The sequence below is a fragment of the Penicillium maclennaniae genome, assembly GCF_028827695.1.
Source record: "Penicillium maclennaniae strain IBT 15551 chromosome Unknown utg000003l:1.0-5670915.0:1.0-5674809.0, whole genome shotgun sequence".
Classification (NCBI taxonomy): domain Eukaryota; kingdom Fungi; phylum Ascomycota; class Eurotiomycetes; order Eurotiales; family Aspergillaceae; genus Penicillium; species Penicillium maclennaniae.
The window spans coordinates 1,465,494-1,486,077 of NW_026623215.1; the positions used below are offsets into that span (position 1 = coordinate 1,465,494).

Consider the following 20,584-nt stretch of genomic DNA (forward strand, 5'->3'; position numbering starts at 1 on the left):
TTATGTCAAGTACCATGGTAATCTAAAGCTCCTTGACCATTTGAAGGTGTTTGCCAGGCTGGATCGTGATAGCGAATCTTATTGCCACTGAATTAAGCGGATTCTTGTGCTTGGGTATCAATGTAGATGTCTATCGTTCATACACAGTTCGTGAGCGCGCACCACGTTGGTCCTTGGCAATACTTTTGCCTTCGGATATTCCAGTCTCATAGGTCACAGACTCCCAGGAAGCAATCGAGACCCCTGTGAAATGGAAAGTATACTCTTTTCGTTCAGATACGGTTCTCTCAGTCGTATCACTGGCATCAGTCAGGCGTATACTTTGGGCGTAAATCACATATTCTCCGGAAAGATACTCTCCATCTTTCTTCTTGCGATAGAACGGTGTCAGCTTCAACCAAACATCGGGAGCGGACTTTGTGGTATTTTCCGGATCCACAGCCCATACTCCAATTCGCGGGGCATGGGAGGTGCCGGCTTCCGATAAACGAAAGATCCATTGTGCTGCTGGTATCGCAGTGGGCCCACTTTCCTTGTACGTCGGCTCCAATTGCTCTTCACAGACATACTCTTTGTCCCATTCTGGGGCGGAAGGGTAGCGAGGGTGAAAGACCGCGGTTCCATTGGCCTCAACCATGCCCGTGGCTGTAGCCAACTGAGTGGCTTGCCAGCTGCCATGAAGAGCTCTAAAGATAGCCAGTGCCGCTGCTGCCTGAGCGGCGCCGTGATGGGGGTTCAAGTTGGCTTGTAGACTTTTCAAGGTTTGTTGAACCTCGAAATTTCCCACAGTATTCACGCCGTGGAGATATCGAGCCGGAACAACAGGCCCGAACTGATTTTCGCCATTTGTGAGCTCGGTGCGGGTGATCCCCAGGTCTGCGGAGAAAGATTCCATCAGCCCTACGTAGTCGCCCATGGGAAATTGACCGCGGTGAATCTGGGAGTCGACCTGTCTCAGAACTCGGAGGTTTTCTCGCTGACCTTCGGTCTTCAGATTCTCGCTGATTTGTCCGGTCCATGCCTCGCCAAGGAATCTGGCCTGCATCTCCATGATGCCCCAGTAAGGACCGCGGTAGAAGCCAACAAACCCTATATCTGGTACTTCCAAGCGAAAAGTGCCCCCCTTGTCTAGAACGAGAGGCAAGAACGGATCCTCGGTGGAGTATTCCAGAGCAGCCAAAACATCTGCTGGCAGGAATGATAATGACTCGAAGGGCGTGAATCCGGTAGCCAGCACGATTGATGACACCTTCTCCAAGACCATTGATTGCCCATCGACGGTCTCGATCTTGATGGAAGCTAGTCCGGTGTCTGGATCAGGATGGACAGCTATAGCCCGTCCCATTGTTGGCTTGATGGTTCCAGACCGAACAAATTCCGAATACTCGTTGCCAATTGCCACCCATGGCGGTCGTGGACTAGATTTTTGTCCAGAGTTGGCACCATTCATATGCCCATATCTCTCGTATTCGGTGCCCAGAAGAGCGTTAAAGTAATCATTGGTTTTCGCAGCTTTGTCCTCCGGAATTAGACCCAAAGCATACTCTATTGGACCCGGAGGGCGACGACTCAGATCGTACAGGGCAAGGTCCAAAGGCAAGAATGAAATGTTGTCGTCGGCAGTCTCATGGGGAAGGTAAGTGGGCAAGCTCCAGAAAGGCCGAGAGTATATGTGATACACGGCCTGTCTCGCTCTCTCCTGGGACCTCGAAGCAGGATTGCACATCGATGATGACTCTTTCAGTGCAAGTGCAGAAGCTGCTTCTACGCCTGACAGACTTCCCCCAATGACAGCCATATTTCCTTGGCTCGGGCTGATTCCATGTCCGGCAGGTGAACCATTACTCTTTCCAAGATTTGAGCTGTGGATGACTTGTCCTGTGAACTGCGCCAACCCCGGGATATCAGGAATGTACGGGCGAGCAAAGTAACCAGATGCGACAACGAGAAAATCAAAGTCTTCAGAGAAGACTTCGTCATTTGACGAATCTGTTTCATGCACACTAAGTGATCGTGTCACGTCAATTGACCCATGCTTCACTCCTCCATCGAGACCTTGCACTGACCTTTCTTTGACCCACGATATCCTCCACCTAGATTCAGCTTCAACGCCTGGAGAGCGTACAGCACTAACAACTCGCTGGCCCAACCGGAGCACTTCCTCAGGAATATAGCGCTGGCAATATGCAGCCAGGTACCTCCCGACCTGCCTAGCCTGCGGAAATATCGGAACATCCGCACTACCCAGAGCCGACTCCCACGAAAAATCAGAGAATGATACCGTGAACCGGCTGAGATTAGTCCGCATCCAGGGATCCAAAGTCCCCGGAGTGCTGGCCTTTGTCACTGGCGTGCCGTGCGCCTGATTCGGCCATAGACCACCGACTCCATGGCGCGAGTCAAAGACCACCGGCGCAAAAGTCCCGTGGGGGAAATTGTGCAGTAGGGTTTTGGCCGTGACGAGGCCCGAGGGGCCGGAACCTGTAATATTGTAAGGCGGGGTTGGACTCAGAGATGGCTCTTTGCCAGGCGGGAATACTTGCCGATGATGGCGACCTTTTTGGGTCGCATGATGAGAGAAATCTCTTCTTGTACGCACGCCGTGTACTTTTGGGGTACGAAGTGAGCTATGGTTGGTAGGGAGTGGTTTGTTGATGCCGATGGTCGTTGGATATAGGGCAGGGTCGCCCCCACAGCGGGGAAGCACTTCAGGCTTCCGATTCGAATTACACCTTCAGTTCGCCTCGTCATTCGGCCCAAATCAGTCTACGAGATGAAAAGGGTTGAGATATGTTCTTGCGATGCTGTTGATTTGCATTTTATCTTTCAGGAGGTATGGAGCAGAGGGTCCTGGATAGTACCAAGTTCCCAATCTGAAAGATTCGGGTGGCTCGGCATAGAAGGCACTTTGCTCAAGGAACAAAAGTAACCACTGTTGCGCCACAATATTATAGGGCAGTTGTGTATCGGATCGTCGTCTCGATCGTCGTCTGCTGGCTGACTTCGGGATACTTAATTGGGATTGAAGGTTTCCATGGCGGCAGGACATCGTCCTAACCGAAAGAGCAGATCAGCGAACACTTTCCATAGGGCATGGGTACTCTGGCAAATAACCCATGGATCCGAGGGCAAACGCTTTTGAATAATCATTGCTCAGGAGTGGATTATGTGAGTGATTTCCAAGTCCTCCATTTTAGAATAACTGCTGTATCTTGCAGACTAAAACGATTATGTATTAGGTTTGGCCTAAGCAAGGACTAACTACCTAAAGATGTGCCGGGTACGGGTTCCTATGGTCACGGTGGGTTCCCCAAGTCAGGAATCCACCAAGCCGTCTCTAAGCTGCCACGGGGTTCGCACACAGAGTGTGGTAGGGGATGAGAGTAGCTTGCCAAGTCCCCGTTATCTTAGCGCTGCCAAGATCTGTACCCACAGCGAACTATATTGGAATGAGCTCTCGCGCAAATCATGGAAGGATCCTTTGTTTGTATCTCACCTGAATACCAGCGAGCCTCTCTCGTTTCGTAGAGCAAGGGGATTAGCGCGTCGCGCCATGACGATGATGCCAAGACAAGCAGAGCGCAAAGTCAATGATGATTCCACGAAAGTACCGGGCCAAGTCCGAAATCATTTCGGCCCCCGTAGTACAGACATCTCGGATTTACTTCCTTGGATGGCGTCGCTGATCGCGTGCGGGGTCAAGGATCGAGAGAGAATTTCGAGAAGACGCCTAGTCGAACTCTGGAGCACCAGGGTTGTTGGGTGGATGCAGGTCGCCCGATCAAGAAACACGTTCGAGCCATTTGACGACTTGAAGCTCTGGCGACTGTGTATGATTTGAGCGACAGGCCTCCTTAATTTGTTGGTTGGTGACGAAGTTGTCCACGTTTCGTTGGGTTAAGGGTATTTTGTATTGGTTCTTTTTGCGGAGTTCCTCTTTCTCGGCCAGAGCGGACGGTGATAGCTTGAAAAGGGTATCTCGAAGTCGTCGAATACCACTGTTGGGAAAGGAGTGTTGCACCCTAGGGGGTCCAAATGGGTTGTCGTTTTTCCATGGCTCGGATGCGATGGAATGAGTGGTCTTGGGGGAGAGCGTAGCTTGGTCATCATGAACTAGTCGTACTCCGGTATCTCTTAATCCCATGAACTTCAAGTGATGATCAGGAGATATGCCGGTTATATAGAGCAGAGGAATAGGCCGCTAGGGGCTCTGTGCCTTTTTTTTTTCCTGCAAATGACTAGGACGCGCGGGGGGGGTTCGTAGTCTGATTGGGGATCGGTGTACACCCCCGGTGATTTAAGATGCAGTAGTGACTGCGCCAGTGCCTTTCACAAGACCGGAAATGGAGCCCGTGCGATGATCGAATAGGACGTTTAGTAAGATTGCAGCATGTGGCCGAAGAAGCTTCGTCTAATCATCTATGAAAAGTCCCGTCCAAAGTCTGTTACGTCATCTCGGCACTACAATGCCGATCTGACTGCAACGATGGCCCGGCAGACCCATGCTTGGGCTTGCTTAGGCTTGCTTAGGCCTGTACCTGAATGCACTGTGAGGTGTTTGGGAGATCTAACTACCAATACAGAGTGTCGGTCAAAGAAATGTGGTGTCAGCCACGCGAGTGGTTGCCCGGAATGTACAGCTTTTCCCCGCTGATCTCATTTTGGACGCACTGAGGATGTCGTATTTGCCACTACCTCTAATATATGGTGAACGAATATCGACAGAAACTAGGCCCGTGTCCTTCAAGAAGTAATCGACTAGGTCTCCGTGCTGATCATTTCCCCCGGTATCGTCAATGGGGCCATTGTCTTCCATTGGGAAACTTGACCAAGTCCGCCCAATAGATAGACCTAGTAAGTAAACCTGAAGCTAGGATGCCCATCTCCCAGATTCTCCAGTTCCTCTCGTAGTAACTTATACCGGTCATTCCTTTTTTACTCATCTCGCAGCCGGTTCTCCCGATACAATCAAGCGAAAAAGACCATACAAGACACTCCACAGATCCACACCATCCCAAGACTCACACCGAAGCCCGTGGGATATGAAAGTGTCTCTGAATCAAAGAAAATATTGCTCGCCACGAGTCCCCCGCAATTCCCAAATCCAATCTGCATGGCAGACGCAATTGATTGCTTATAGTGCCCGGCCATATTTATTGCTCAGCCAGCCCATGAGAATTGGCTGCCTCATGTACCCGCCACCAGTGATCGCATACAGAGCAAAATATCGAGCACCAACAGGCACCGAGTTCTTGACAGATCAAGGTAATACAATCGATCGTGGCAATCAAACACCCTGTAAGTGTAAAAGCAAAGCGATGGCGTTGTCTGTCGCTGGTGTTGGCCGTCACGAGTGCAATAGCAGTGGCAACGAGGTAGATTGGGATGCTCATCACTGTGCTCGTACCGAGGTCCATCCCAGCTGATGCAAAATTGTCGGGGTGAAAAAGGACGTCGCGTAGCCGGTATTCACGATGCCAAAGTACATGAGAGGGCTGCATTATGATGAGTGAAATGTATGATAGGAATGATTTGTGATTAGAACACCCCCAAGGTAGAGCTTGATATCGCTGAACACTTTTTTCCAGGCTGGTCCATCCAAACCGGTTCATTCTTGCCTCACCACGATCTTCCGAAAGACGACGGAGAAGTAAAGCTCGCTCTTGATCACAAAGAAAGCTGGATCGCTCCGGCCAATCCACAATCAAGAACTTCGAGATGGACTGCCATCCCAACAGTAGCGAGAGTCTCAAGTATGAACCCTCCAAGTACTGATCCCAATGAGTATCATGTTCAAGACGCACTGAGTATTTAAACAAGAGCTGGCTGCAACTTTTGAGCCTTACGATGATTTCAACATTGTCCAGACAACATGGTGACTACACCTGACACTTCTTTCCATGGTGGAACATCTTTTCCGCTTGAGGTTCCAACAGAGAGGGCCAAGGACCAGAGGTATCGATTCTTGCGGGTAGAGATATCTGAGATACTTTTATTACAAGTATTTAGATCGTAATTATGGTCTAAGCGAATTGAAGGTCGAAAGTACCCGGAACGGCCCCGCGTACCCAAACGATCTGCATTCCATTGCCGAGAATTTATGTTCTCCCCGGCCATTCCAGAACGGCTCCAAAAGCTTATTTCATTTTGAGAGAGATATCACTGAATTCCAACTGGAATAGTACTTGCAATGTTACAAAATTCTCAGAGATTTCGCGACATCTTCGTTGATGGTGTGGGCGTTGATAATTGCTTCATAATAAGGGCATCTAAACCAAAACACCAAATAAGCCCCTTGTTGATAGAAAGCAGAGGCCATCATATATTGACTTTAGATATGTTCTGGCTATCAGTTGGCTATGTATGTTACGAAACATCCAGCGGTATCAATCTGTCAATTGCTTCGATTTTGACTTCAGCCTCGAGACAGGGGATCAGAAGCCCGCATTCTTTCCTAGTGCCAGAGCTCCAGAGAAAGCTCTGGTACGCCATCAGTAACTTCTCCGAAGAACGTAGCTCAGTGACGCTGGAAAGAATAGGTTTCTCTCAATAGTGATCAGAGTCTTGTAATTAGAGATCTAGTGAATGGTGTCTGTAATGGTTAGCAAACGTCGAACGCACTTTGGCTTGTGCTTTGCTGATTGGGGTTTGTCGCTAGACCTAGGCTGAGCAAGAATTGCTGTGAATTGCCTTCTCTCATATTGATAAGGTCATACATGGGCTTGATTGCCGAAGCTAGTTTGTGGGAAAGAAGTAGAAGAAGGTAATGACTCCTGGAGAGTGAACTTTACCGCGAGGAAAGAAGTCCATCTGAGTGAATGTTCCCCTTCAATCGGCCACTCCTGAATGCGAATGAGGAACAAGTCAAGCCTGCACAAACTAGAAAACCGAAATCTCCGGTGCCTGTAGGGAAGATCTGTATAAAGAATTCGAGGGCACGCTGACTTATTTGCATTCCGTAACAGGGAATATAGACCTGTTTCTGTCCCAATCGACGCATAAAGCTCTTCAAAGCAATATCGATCTCTTCCAGTTGAGAACTGTTGAATTTGTACGCCCGATCACCCTCGTTCCCAATCGCTTTCCCCTCTCACACAAGTGGGGAAACTCGATGTGCCGAAGACCCCGCCGGCGATCTCGTTTAAAAGGTCTCAGTTGCCCTTGGACGGCGAGTACAGTCTTGCTGCCTAGCAAAGTCTAGACCACCTTTAATAGTCGGCTGAAATTAAGTGTTTATGATGGTTTGCACTGTCCACTTGGTCAAAAGCTGTTTTCAGTGCGTCAAATGTAGAAGTATGGCGATAAAATAAAAGAGTGGCTTCAAGATCTATGTTATCCCTCTGCGCAGCTAATGCATGCTACATTGTCATAACTCACGCCGTCGACTCGGATAATCCCGTCCTGTCGCATCATCTCTGTACGCTTGTACGCTAGTCGGCCTTGATTAAGGAGACCGATGATTTGGAATTCCTCACATCAGCCCCACCCACCCAAGTTATTGGTGCATGGCTCCACACAGCACGTTGTAACGGCTGTCGTGAAAGGGGCGACGCGCCCATAACGTTGGGTCCTGCGTAGCCAAAATCCTGACTCGAGAGACGTGCTGTTATCATAGGTGCCGGTGGCTGGTCTCAAGGCCGTTGTTTCCGGTGCGCTAGATCTCACACTGCATAAGCGATCGGGACTTGCTTTTCCTGTTTGGGAATCGCGACGCACGTTCTCAACGCTCAGAAAAGTTCCTCCACCGAACGCCCATAACTCAAACCGTTTGAAACCAAGCCAGGACTTATATTCAATCCTCATATTTGGATGTCTGTTTCAATTTTTCGCTTTCAGTCGAAGAATTGACTGTCTCGTCGCCAAAATATAAAGGCAGGGCTATGGATCAATACTTTCATTCCGACGGAGATGCCGGTGTGGCGTCACAACACTTAATGTAGCTTTCCACATCAGGAGCGCTAGCCATCAATCCAAACAATTCTGTTTCAGGATGTGGACAATCTTACTGTTCAAAGGATTGTACGAAGTGCGAATCACCGATGAAGTGAACGCCAGCCGCCGTTTACTGCCAACGCATGCAACGGCGTCCTCCGACCCCCCCCCCACCCAGCGCACGCTTAGGGTGGAATGCAGCTACTCAAGGACCCGAGAAATGTTCGTGGTCGGTTACACACGCCACTATCGAAGGTAAGATAAGGTACGTGGACTCCGCAGTATCTTTTTTTTTTAAGAACGTAGGATCTATTCGTGGCGTGTCAATCAGCGACTCTTTTGAACCTAGGGCAAGTCTCAATTATTGAGCACTGAATTTCCTGCCTCAATGCCTGGGGCGAACATGCTCTCATCACATGCACCAGGTCCGAGGAAGAATGAGAGAAGATAGGGGGTCGACGCGTCCAAGACTTGACAGAGCGCAGGCCCGACCGACAATAGAATAGCTTTGTAGACACATTGTCACCGGGTTGGTCAGATTATCCAGGGGTAGAGTCATACTATCCGGTTCATGCAGCTAACTCCTGCGGAAGAAAGGTTAAGGTGTGCACAAAGACCGGGGGTACCCAGGCCGTACCGTGGTAGCGCATTAGCGTGTTCGTCCCTCGACGCGGGATCGAATAACAATCTTCCGAGATCTACGCCACAACCCCCAGCACGAGGGAGAAACGCCCACGCCCAAATCAGCTGGGACTGTACTCCGTACGCATTGATTGAGCAAAAGTTGGGAGGAGCTCACTGTGTTGTTTCATGAGGAACTCACTTTTGGGACCGAGGTAGGTTCACTAGGCTTGTTTGACTATTGGATCCTGAACAAGCAAGTAACGGCGACTAGTTTCCCGCAGTGACTTGTAGGACAGCTTCTGCAATGGGCCGCCTTCAACCCAGCTATGACGGAATCCGTCCGAGCGGAACAATGGAGGTTTTGCGGTCCTCACCGGGCAAGTAATGTGAGCAAATAGTGGCCTGTTCCCCGACGATCACCGGATTCCAGGATCCTGGATCAGGTTTGAAGCCGGCCTGAGATCTATTGACGGGATGAGGCGGCGCGAGTCATAGGTTTGGGCCGGGTGGTCTCTGCGTGGGCGCATTTAGCGTGGTTCCACTACTCCCCGACCGGGAATATCAGATGTGATTTGACTGGGATTTGTTCTCTTGCTTTCCCTCAGGCGGGGTGTGTGACGGAGGATGCAAATCAGATCGGATGGGATGGCGTGGAGAAACGGAAGTTTAACGATCAATAGTTTGCAAGTGATCGACCGGGGGCTTTCGCTGCAAGGCAAGCGGCAAGCTGCAAGCTGCAGGATAGAATGAGATGACCCTGGGGACGGGCTATGCAAAACACTGAAGGGGCCGTGAGGACTTCCACATAGGCCCAAACGTGGCAAGTGGGGAACATTCAGGTACCCAGCAGACTTTTTCTTCTGAATCGATAGTTCCAAATCGAGATCACACTCGATCTTGGCCTTAAGAGGCCGATGAGATGAGAATAATCAGCTTTGGGTACGATCGTTGCCCAAACGGGAGTGCAATCGACCCACCGAGTACCACGCGGTGGCACGCTGTGGACTCGCAGTGGATTTCAAAGTCAGACTCTCCATCAGGCTACCTGGATCGAGTCTGACAATCTCGTGATGATCTACAGGGGCATCCATGGAAAACCCAGACGGGAGCCCAGTAAAAAGCGCGGCTAAACCCAGTTCAGGTATTTGATATTTTTTTTTTTTTTTTTTGCTAAACCCCGGCTCTACTGTATGCCCCATCAAGTCCCGACCTGCTGGTCCCGATCGCTCTGTTGCTAATAAAGCCCAGGGCCCCCCGGACCCGAAGACCGGGTTTTTCTGATGCCATCCAACTACTACACTCTCTTTTAGTCCCTCTTTATATCCTAATCCAATCATGGGATCCGAGCTCGGTGTTACCGCCGACTCAAAGTCGGAGCTCAATACCTCGGCTGTGAGTATCTTTTGGGTGACTTTCGGCTGCATCTGGACCGCCATCATCGTCGCTGGTGCGAGTTATCTCATCGTCAACCGCAATACCCCGACAATTCGCATCCGTGGTCTCTGGCTATCGCTCGCTGCCGTTGCGTTTCTTCATCTATATGCCTGGAGTGTTCAATTCGGTCTGTTAATTGGTGCTCTCATGCCCGGAGATGTCGAGTTCTGGATCATGGGAACCTATCTGCCTTGCGGAATTGCTCTGTTCCACGCTTCCAACAGTCGTTTCCTTCACGTCGCCAAGCTCCAGAAGAAGTTCATTCATCACGATGGCCACAGTCGTCCTGAGGCACCGGCCCCGGCCCCGGCCAAGCGTGGCCTGCTCGCCAAGTTCCGCCGTCTCGACTATACCGCCAAGACCGTGTGGCTCGTCAGCATCGCCATGGTCGTGCAGATCTTCCTCACCATTCTCATGTACCTCATTTCTCGCAAGTGGCACAGCTCCTGGGGAATTCCTGGCACTGAGGTCACCGGTACTATCATGGAGCAAAAGTCCGAACAGGGTCGAGGCTGGGAGTGGTGGCCTAGTGTGGCCTGGCAATTCTTCTGGTCTTGGGTCTTCGCCCCCTACATCCTGTGGCAGTCTCGTAACATCCACGACACCCAGGGTTGGCGTACTCAGACCATTGGCTGCGCTATTGCCATGCTTCCTGCCACCCCTCTGTGGCTGATTGGTCTTTACGTCGATGCTATGGCTCCCGTCAACGCCGTCTGGATACCTCCTCAGTGGATCGCCGTTTCCATCTTCTTCATTGAATTCTTCACTGTTCTCCTTCCATGCTGGGAGGTCATGCGCGCCAGCACCCTTCGCCAGGAGACTCTCGACGCCATCGCCCAGTGGGAACGCAAGAACAAGGTCGCTCCTCTGGAGTCCAAGTCTATCGCCTCCGGTTCCACCTTCATTGGTTCCATCATGTCTGGCTGGAAGTCAATGAACGGTTCTGTCAAGACCAACAGTTCCAGCGACAGCATCTTGACCATGAGTGCCCTCGAGCACGTCCTCGAGCGCAATCCTATCCCTCTTTTGGAATTCTCTGCCCTTCGCGAGTTCTCCGGTGAGAACATTGCCTTCCTTATCAGCATTGCTCAATGGAAGAACAGTATTCCCGCGGCTGTCCGAGACGGTTCTGGTGACAACAACACCAAGGACAGCGTTCGCGACTGCTTCAACCACGCCCTGCACATCTACGCCGAGTTCATCAGTGTCCGCCACGCCGAGTTCCCCGTCAACATCTCCCACCAAGACCTTCGCAAGCTTGAAAACATCTTCGAGAAGCCTACACGCATTCTGTACGGTGAGAAGCGTGACTCTGACGTCATCACTCCTTTCGAGGGAGCCGACTACAACATGGAGCCTCCTTCACCCACCTACTCTTCCGGGTCCGAGAAGGCCATGAATGTCTCTACCTCTACCATCAAGGAGCGCGTCTACTACTGGGGTGAGATTCCCGCGGACTTTGGTGCTTCCGTCTTCGACGAGTCGGAAGAGAGCATCAAGTACCTCGTCCTCACCAACACATGGCCCAAGTTCATCAGGAACCACCGGACCTCCATCGGCTCGGTTGAGACTCTCGAGGCTGGCAACGGCGTCGTCGAGATGGCCGACCTTCACAACGAGAAATGAGCATGGCCTACGAAGTAGCCGTGTTCCGGCAGCTATTTGTTTCACCGTCTTTTTAGCGTTGAATTATCTTCCCATTCTTTGTATATACTTTTGCCCCCAGAACTGCGACTCCAGTTCCTTTCACCACACGATACCAGATGTTCATACTAATCGATTACGATCGCTTCTTACAAGACTTTTGAGTTTCTCAAATCCTTACTTTCCTTCTCCATGTGCACCATTCTGCCAATCATGTCTACAATATACCTTCACTCTTACTTTCTATTATTCTTGAAAAGAAAAAATTAAAACAAAACTGAAATCCACCTAGTGGTTAATTCGTGTTCGTGTGTCAAAAGTCTCAAAATTCAGTCAAGTAACCTTATTTTTAGTTCAAACTTTATGACTATTCTTGATTTCGTGAATACACATGAGCCTTTTTTTCAATCAAGAAGGTCTGATGGTTCATCTCGCCCGAGCATATTCGGTATGTGAAGTTTGCAGGGATCAATGATGATGCCTTTCTATTTTTCGCAGCCCGAGCGAGCCAGTGGAAGTACAACCGACGATCGAATGACCCTACAACCTACTCTTAACTTATGTTCAATGGGAATAACACGGGGGACAACAGACACTCTCGTGCTGTGATCGCGGGAGACTCGGCCTGCTATGGAAGCATGGAATGAATCGTCGTCATTTCCCAACTTATTTCGTTGACAAGATGAAAAGACTGCTGCGAGGTCTTTTCAGGCGCAAGATACAATTTACCTTGTACTAAACACACTTAAAGCTTCAATCCAATACTTGGATACTTTCTTTATCTCAACTGAGGGCGTGAGGCTATCAAGTCGGATACTTGATATTCGAATTGCTTTCGCAGCTTCGCCCCCAATTGACCAAGATAGCACAGAGTGAGTGATCGCATCTATGTGAGAATCTCTGGTCTGTTCTCTGTCTCACTATATCATTCAGGCTACACTCTGTGCATATTCTATCTTGGACTTTCCCTCTCCAATAGGCGGATCATATGCTTGAAAGCGGGGTGTAGATTGTGGCACGAACATTCTCCACATCGTTAGCGTAGGATAAGAGGCGACTCTCGTCGCACTTTTATGCCGTGCGACACGTAATACCCCAAAGCGCTGTGAAAAACATCTTGCTTCGATCAACCTTACAACATTGTAACATTGTTTTCCCTTATTCAGAAAGGGCTAAAATCGGCGAGCGCTGTCGACTGAGGTGTTTGGGTCCCGGGTTTCTCGTGTGGACTAACACGGCCCGCTTGCGATACCCCGGAGACCGATGCATTGGCAGAGAAAGGAGAGGGTTTATCGGGTTGTTTTCGGACCAGATACTATCCGGGCTAGTGCAAATTGTGTAATTTGCGATCTTTGGCCCCTCACACGCCACTGTCTTTTCTTTATATTCTTCATGTTCTTCATCCCTTGCTAAGCCCCGCAGCGACTCTTCATGGAAGCCTCTACCAAGATTCCGAGGCCGGTGGCCGTGGACATAGAGATCCAGCCTGCGGATCAAGGTAGCCTTGCAAGCGATGGACCAAGTACAGTGAAGGATGATGGTGATATGCAGCGAATGGGAAAGGTCCAGGAGTTCAAGGTGAGTATCATCCGAGACCCTCAATCCCACGTCTCACATCCTCAATCAGAGAAATTTGCGGCCTATGGCGGCACTGACTTTTGCTTCCGTCTTGCAAGCAACATGGGAGTATATCTTGATGTGAGTTCATGAGGCGCGCTGGAATCTCCATTCGTCGCAATTCTAATTTGTTGCTTGGATATTAGTTCAAATTATGAGGGACTGGAAAACGGAGGACTGCCGGGCATGTTCTGGGGCTACATGTGGACCTTCATTGGGTTCAGCTTCATCATCGCCTCAATCTCTGAAATGTCATCGATGGCGCCGACCTCTGGCGGACAGTACCATTGGGTGTCTGAGTTTTCCTCGCCTCGATACCAAAAGTTCCTTAGCTACATTACAGGTATCTCGTGCACCCTCGAGATCTGTGAGAGAGTTCTGTGCTAATGACTAATTTTTGACGTGTAGGCTGGATGTCAGTTCTGGCCTGGCAAGCTGGGACAGCTTCTGGCTCATATCTTACAGGAACAATAATCCAAGGCCTGATCAGTGTTCGAAACCCAGACTATGAACCCCAGAACTGGCAAGGGACTCTGTTTGTCTTTGCGATGGTTTTGGTGATCTACATTTTTAATGTCTACGTGTCTGATTCGATGGAGATTCTCAGTAACCTATTGATGCTGCTTCATGTTACATCCTGGGCGGTCATTTTGATCATTCTTTGGGCCAAAGCCCCCCACCAATCTGCGGAGGCTGTGTTTGCTACGCAATGGGAAAACTTCGGGGGTGGTCGACCATGGGATTGAGCGTGATGATTGGCCAAATCTCTGCCATCTATGGATGTTTGAGTTCGTATTTTACCTTTTCTGATTGTTAGAGTTATTGCTAATCAGAAATACAGGCTCCGATGCAGCTGCACACATGTCCGAAGAAGTCAAGGATGCAGGCCGAAGCGTGGCTGTCGCCATATTCTGGGGCTATCTGCTGAATGGTATCATGGCAGCTATTTTACTAATCACTTATCTTTTTGCCACTCCATCTGTGGAAGACTCGCTAAATGACGCTACTGGGTTCCCCTTCCTCTACGTCTTCAAACAGGCCACTTCAACGGCAGGCGTGAATGGTCTCGCAGCGATCGTTTTACTGCCCGTTATTTTCAGTAATATTCTATTTAATGCCGCAACATCTCGTCAGACCTTCGCTTTTGCTCGTGATAACGGTCTTCCATTCTCTCGGTGGATAGGGAAAATTGATAAAAAACGCCAGATTCCGATAAATGCCATTGCTCTTTCCTGCACTATCAGCTGTGCACTTTCCCTCATCAATATCGGGTCCGAGACTGCTTTCAACGCTATCATCTCACTCAATGTAGCCGCGTTGATGTATACTTACATTATCTCAATTGGGTGTGTCATCTACCGAAAGATCTGGCATCCCGAATCCCTTCCGCCCCGTCGTTGGAATATGGGACGATGGGGCTTGGCTGTCAACATAATCGGACTTTTATATTGCTGTTTCGCTCTTTTCTGGTCGCTGTGGCCTAGCGATCTCCCAGTAACCCTGGACAACTTTAATTGGAGTGTGGTCATTTTCGGAGGAGTCTTCATCATCAGCCTTGCCATGTATTTGATCAAGGGACGGAAAGAGTATTCTGGTCCCGCAGCTATCGTGCGAAGATGACTTTCAATCACCCGTGCACGAGGAGAAGGCTTCTTCTCAGAATCTCGTTGCAAATATCATCTGATTTAGAGTGTCCCTTTTAGTCTTAGACTGCATGATGTCCATGTTCCGGGTGGAAGGCACATTCAAACCCGTAAATTGCACTCTACTTCATAGGGAAGGGGTGACTTGTATTACGATGGACCTGTGATGACTACAATACCCAGTACATATCATCCAAACCGAGGGCTTACGTGCGTGAACTTGATCCATGTCACGCAGAAGAACGATCCTACTTATCATAGCTGGTGAAAAATTCAAGCACGATCGACGTGCCTGTTTAGATTAAAAGGCTAGATACCTGTCTCAAAACGACGTCCAACGTCGAGACCGCTAGATATTTTCGAATCCACCAATAGAGCTCGAATTGGCAATCAACGGAACTCGCTGCGAGTCTCAACGTTCTCAATAGTGACGCTACCGGGCTTTTCATGTGTCTCATGAGCAGCTTCAACTCCTTTCTGCTGTGCTAGAACCTGCTCGCCCTGCACAACATGGTTGGCGCCACCGAACAACGCATCAATTTCCTCCAGCGGAACCTGCTTAGTTTCCGGAATGAAGAAAAAGACGAACAGCGCCAACAAGAAGTTGATCCCGGCAAACATGTAGAATGCGTAGAAGCCGTCGTTGTCGAGGAAAATAGGGAAGAATTGCTGGAAGATAGTGTTGGCGACGTTTTCTGGAAGTTGGTCAGTTTTGCGCTGTTCAAGTGTTTGGGATATTGTGCACAAACGAGTTTGCGAGGCCATCCCAACTGCTTGCGCTCTCACATTCATGGAAAAGACCTCCGAGGTCCAAATCCAGACTGTTGCGCCCCATGATGGTTTATCTGAGTGGCTGTTAGAAAATTTTGGACTCTGGCTCTTGAATCTGTATGTGGGAAACTCACAGAAGAATATGAATAGGAAAAGAAGGAACACAATCGATATACCAACTGATTCTGATTTAGCCCCGTTGGCTAAATTTGGCGTTTCAGTTTCGACAGCGGCGACGATGATCATGCAAATACCCATTCCGATACCACCAACGATGAGAAGGAATTTTCTTCCAAATCTATCAATGATCCAGACAGCATTGAGGGTGAAGAGAATTCCGAAAGTAGCATTGAGGGCGTTGATCAAGGCGATCTGGCTGTCGCTGGTGAATACTTTCTTATAGATCTTGGTGGAGTATGAGTTCAGTGAGCCTTGTCCAGTAAGTTGCTGGCCAGCATTGATGACGAGTGCAAGAAGCATGCGCTTGCGAAGAGACTTGTCTTTCCACAGAGCGCTATAGTTGCCAGAGATGGCCTCTTTTTTCGTATTCAATGGCCTCACGGATCTGAAGAATCTCGTCTTCTACTTCCTCTTCGCTGTCACGCACTCTTCTCAGGGCGGAACGTGCCTTCTCGATGTTGTTTCCGCGTTTGATGAACCTAGATTCGGTAAGCTTGGTCTTCTCATCATGGTTGGCGACTCTTGACAAAGGCAACTCACCAACGAGGGCTACCAGGCATTGTCGGAAGCAGCGCAAGGATCAAGACAGGGACCAAGAGCTGGAAGATGACGACTAGCTTCCAGTCCCATTCACCTAGCTTCTCAACGTTCTTGGTGCAGGCATAGTTGATCCAGAAGCAGATGAATGACCCGACAGAGTAGAACATCTGCCAGAAGGTCATGATCTTTCCTCTTATCTCCGGTGGAGACAGTTCGCCAATATACACCGGTCCGGCAGCTATTGAAAGATCCATGTTAGTCGCCGAGCTATGAACAGACAAATTTGTCAAACGGTGAGACTTACTCAGTGCAACACCCTGACCAATACCAATGATACATCTTCCTACTAGGAAACAAGCAAGGCTATGGCGAGGAGCAAATGTTTGCATAAATGTAGCCCCGATAACCAGGACACAGCCAATAGCCATGCCGACTTTGCGACCAAGGTAGTCGGCTACCGGTCCTCCAACGAAGAACCCACCGAAGATGGCGCCAACAGTGTAAGCAGTGTTGATTGAGCCGATCGTCGCTGCGCTTGGATTATTGAAGTAGGCCATCCAGTTGTCTGAGCCCTGGACCGAGTTGAAAACCGACGCATCATAGCCATAAAGCACCATACACGCTGCTGCCACGAGCGAGATGAACCTTGATCTTATCAGTAAGACTTTTTCGAGAGATTTTCCAGTACACCTTACCAATTGTAGGCCCTCTTGGAGCTCATGCCGAGCACCATTCTGACGGCAGTGTTCTAGAATCGACAGTTGAACAGGTCTTGGGGGCGGGGACCGGAAGGGATAGAGATGAATGAACCACCCTTTGTGCAGGAGAGGCCAAAGCAAGATAGGCACCGAAAGACCAGCCTAATGATAGCCCTGTTCGGAGACAGGAAGAGAAGCAGTCCACAATTTTCGGGGGGACTGGGGAAAACAAGCGGAGTACCCCAGATATATATGGCCTCGCCAAGCATGTCTGGGGAACTGGGGCAGCTCCCAACGCGTAAAATCAAAGACAGTCACGATACCGATCAAACCATGCTTGAAATCGACGCCCCCCAGAAAACGCTAAGCATAACTTGCATTTTTGATAACAACAGCCCCGTCAGTTGCGGGTCTCTAAGTGGTGGGGTATTCCGAAAGCTCCACGCATAGGAAGCGGACTCAAACGCCTTGCTGATAGCCGATTCGCTTCGAGCTCTTTGGGGCAGAAGGTTGATACCTGGGGTAGCTCTGATCTGGGGTTCGAGGATATTTTGTTCCGCGAGGTGATCTATTTTCTGATTTCCACGAATCAACGGCTCGCCCAACCGGGGGCTGGGAGAGAGTTGACTCCACCAATCGCGGGACTCGAAAGGATCTAATTTAGACTGACAGTCCCGGGCTAGAATCGATGTGGATGTCGTTCAGGCAAAGTAAAGCGATGAATTTGACTTCTGTGGGATACGATGAAGGCCCCGGGTCCATGTCACATGGGGGGCTGAGTGCTTTGGGCTGAGACTATCTCAGAGGTTCCTAACTAGAAGACATGAACTACGTAGAAAAGGAAGAGACGATAAATTGAGTCAGCTCCAAGCCCCAGCCTGCCCGTCACGTGCATCTCTACATCGGTCCCCGCCATCATACAGTCATCTTTGACACACATCCCTTCCTTGTGCCTCGGTCGGTGCCCAGCTTCATTCGATTCAATGGTCATGGTCGGACAGCAGGGCCTAAAGGCTGACTCTGTTTGTTCGCCATGCAAACTAGGCAAAAGACGTTGCGACAAGGCACTGCCTTCCTGCTCCAGATGTAGAAGGTGGGTGGCGTTGGTCATACCATAATACCATGGGGCAACTACTGATCATCCGGCACACTATTCAGAACATACAAAGTATGCGAGTATCCGTATGTAGAATCATCAGCAACAGACTTGCGAGGATACAAAGCTTGATAAGAGGATTTCCAGGCTTCTGTTGTACCTTTTAGAGCTTCAACCCAAGCCTGTATGAGGTGCAGGTATGGTGATTATGAGCCAGGATAAAAACCCCAAGTTTGACAGTTCAGACTCCACAAACGCAAATGTGATCGGCTCAAACCCTCTTGCTCGCGTTGTGCCAGGTATGAATGCCTCTTCCCTGTTACTGGCCTGGCAAAAGCCGAGCCTCCTATGGTTTTGATTATCAGACATCTTGTTCTCACCCCTGAGGAGACTGACTCGGTCCAGAGTGCGCTCGAGTTGTGAATATGGGGCTGCCAATGAACAGTTCTCCATAGTGCCAAGCGCTCCAAGAGCACGCTCACCTCGAGAGACTTCACCCGTGGACTTGGACTTGAGCTCTTTGTTGGTGCCTGGGGCTTCGTTACATCCACCCGTAAAATTTCACCCTTATATGTCAGTTTTGCTAGATTTTTGTAAGTCGCTTGACCACTTGCTCCGATTGAACAAAGAATACTTCGGTGCACTATGGATTACTCTTCGCCTTTCCTCTTCCATCACAAAGCTTATTAAAAGCCAAGAGAACTAACCCTCTCTACTCGCCGGATAGTCTTGACCTCAGTAGCTCTGCCTTCCAATGTCACCACGCAAGATAGCTTAGCCTCGCACCTCCACTCGAAGTGGATTCATGTTGCGATGCTAGACTCTTGTCTCTTTCACGCCACCATGTTTAGTGCAACGGCGACTCTTGATCGCCTCAAGAATCGGGACAACGGCTTGATCACCATATATCACCAGATATGGGCTGTTCGATTGCTTAATGAGCGCCTCAATCAGGAAATTCCAATTCTGGACTACGGTACTTTGGGATCCGTGGTGCCCTTGATACTTCACATTGTAAACAGTCCCTAGAAGTGTTCCACCCGTAGGAGGAAATTCGCTACTAACGCGGATCCAGGTAGCGACATTAGACCGGGCTACAGCGGTAGCTCACCAGAAGGGCCTCGTCAAGATGCTACTCTCAATATCGAAGCCACTGAGAGATGGAATAGGACCGCTACTCGGCCTCATCAAACTGTGGGAAACGTTCGCGCAAACACATTTATCATCACATTGTCTAATTTCTAAAGAAGAGTAATGATGGCCGTCGCCTGCGTGTTTGACGCGCCCCTTGTTTGGGATTGTTTGCTCTCGAGGTCAGTCCGTCCCATTTCAATCTTCGAAACCTCGTCACCGGTGGTATTTTTGGCAAAAACGGACCTATTTATGGAAAGGAGACCGTGGACGCGACTCTCGATGTGTATGAGGCGGTCTCCAAACTAGATCATCTCATCCATGCCGATGTGGCGTCCATCGCTCGGGAACTTGGACAGGTGCTCTTGTCAAAGAAACGTGATGATCAATCCGATCGCATCCAAACCATGTCCGCGCCTTCGAATACAGTCGACAGAGTAAATGCATGCTGTCAGCTCAGTCCATCCATTCTCTGGAAGTTACTCAAAAGCCAGGCTCAAACTCCAGCTGGTACCCCCTCGACCGATACAGAAGAGGTGATTCTACTCTTGAAGCATTTGACGACTTTTGAGTCTCAGTATTGGATTCAGAATGCTCCAGAGGCCTTGACATGGATCGTGTTTACAGGAGTGGCTTCATCGATTGATAAACAAGCGAGAGAGAGATGCATTCAGTTTGGGGAAACTTGCTGGCAGCTGTTGATTCTGATAGCCTAGTGATGATCAGGCAAGGCTGGAGATTCTGCGGTCTCTTGAAGAAACTGGCTGGATTCTCATTGCCTGACAAACCTCTAGAGGGTTTTGTTTAGATTAAAACCACAAATAACCCCACCAAAGAAGCGAGTCAAGAGAGGAATCTCATAGTTCTAGTCTTTCCAGCTTTTTTCGGGTCCAATTCCATAGCTCATGTACCATTTTTTGATCTCTTGCAGCTTTATTGGCCATTGCAACACTGCCAATCCGTGGATATACGCTCCGTTATTGACATCCAGAAAGAATTTGGCAAGATTGCGGCGTAAATGATGCAGCTTGGTCTCTCGCGGGGACCAGGAGCCCCTGACTCCACTAGGGTCTCGGAAAAGCGATAGAGTGGTCCCAGCGACAGACCTCTACAGACAATCAGCAATTGCAAAAAAGCACGCTATTATGATTGGTAAGTTGAACGTACGCTTTGACAGCTCCTGGATGCAGAGAAAGAGACCAAATATTATTCTATTCATTCGATCAGTCTGAGGTGCTACACATCGGTAAGATTCAAGATTCTTGCATATCGAC

The 20,584-nt window shown here is 49.5% G+C and overlaps 5 protein-coding genes across 5 annotated transcripts; 3 read left to right on the forward strand and 2 right to left on the reverse strand.

The window, feature by feature from the left end:
- Nucleotides 1–130: 130 nt before the first annotated feature.
- N7477_002666 (uncharacterized protein) lies at nt 131–2,818 on the reverse strand (the record flags this gene model as incomplete). The annotated part of the gene is made up of 3 exons (XM_056964329.1): nt 131–2,003; nt 2,067–2,713; nt 2,771–2,818. The coding sequence occupies 3 exons, from the start codon at nt 2,816–2,818 to the stop codon at nt 131–133; spliced, it is 2,568 nt and encodes an 855-aa protein (XP_056824282.1).
- Nucleotides 2,819–9,891: 7,073 nt separating this feature from the next.
- On the forward strand, nt 9,892–11,616 carry N7477_002667 (uncharacterized protein; the record flags this gene model as incomplete). The annotated part of the gene is made up of 1 exon (XM_056964330.1): nt 9,892–11,616. One exon carries the CDS (start codon nt 9,892–9,894, stop codon nt 11,614–11,616), a length of 1,725 nt encoding a protein of 574 aa, XP_056824283.1.
- A 1,449-nt stretch (nt 11,617–13,065) lies between these two features.
- On the forward strand, nt 13,066–14,871 carry N7477_002668 (putative GABA permease; the record flags this gene model as incomplete). The annotated part of the gene is made up of 5 exons (XM_056964331.1): nt 13,066–13,212; nt 13,262–13,332; nt 13,398–13,618; nt 13,660–13,980; nt 14,093–14,871. The coding sequence occupies 5 exons, from the start codon at nt 13,066–13,068 to the stop codon at nt 14,869–14,871; spliced, it is 1,539 nt and encodes a 512-aa protein (XP_056824284.1).
- A 413-nt stretch (nt 14,872–15,284) lies between these two features.
- N7477_002669 (putative MFS sugar transporter) lies at nt 15,285–17,118 on the reverse strand (the record flags this gene model as incomplete). The annotated part of the gene is made up of 6 exons (XM_056964332.1): nt 15,285–15,739; nt 15,800–16,165; nt 16,227–16,324; nt 16,386–16,623; nt 16,690–17,030; nt 17,081–17,118. 6 exons carry the CDS (start codon nt 17,116–17,118, stop codon nt 15,285–15,287), a joined length of 1,536 nt encoding a protein of 511 aa, XP_056824285.1.
- A 1,904-nt stretch (nt 17,119–19,022) lies between these two features.
- N7477_002670 (uncharacterized protein) lies at nt 19,023–19,424 on the forward strand (the record flags this gene model as incomplete). The annotated part of the gene is made up of 2 exons (XM_056964333.1): nt 19,023–19,155; nt 19,255–19,424. The coding sequence occupies 2 exons, from the start codon at nt 19,023–19,025 to the stop codon at nt 19,422–19,424; spliced, it is 303 nt and encodes a 100-aa protein (XP_056824286.1).
- Nucleotides 19,425–20,584: the final 1,160 nt, after the last annotated feature.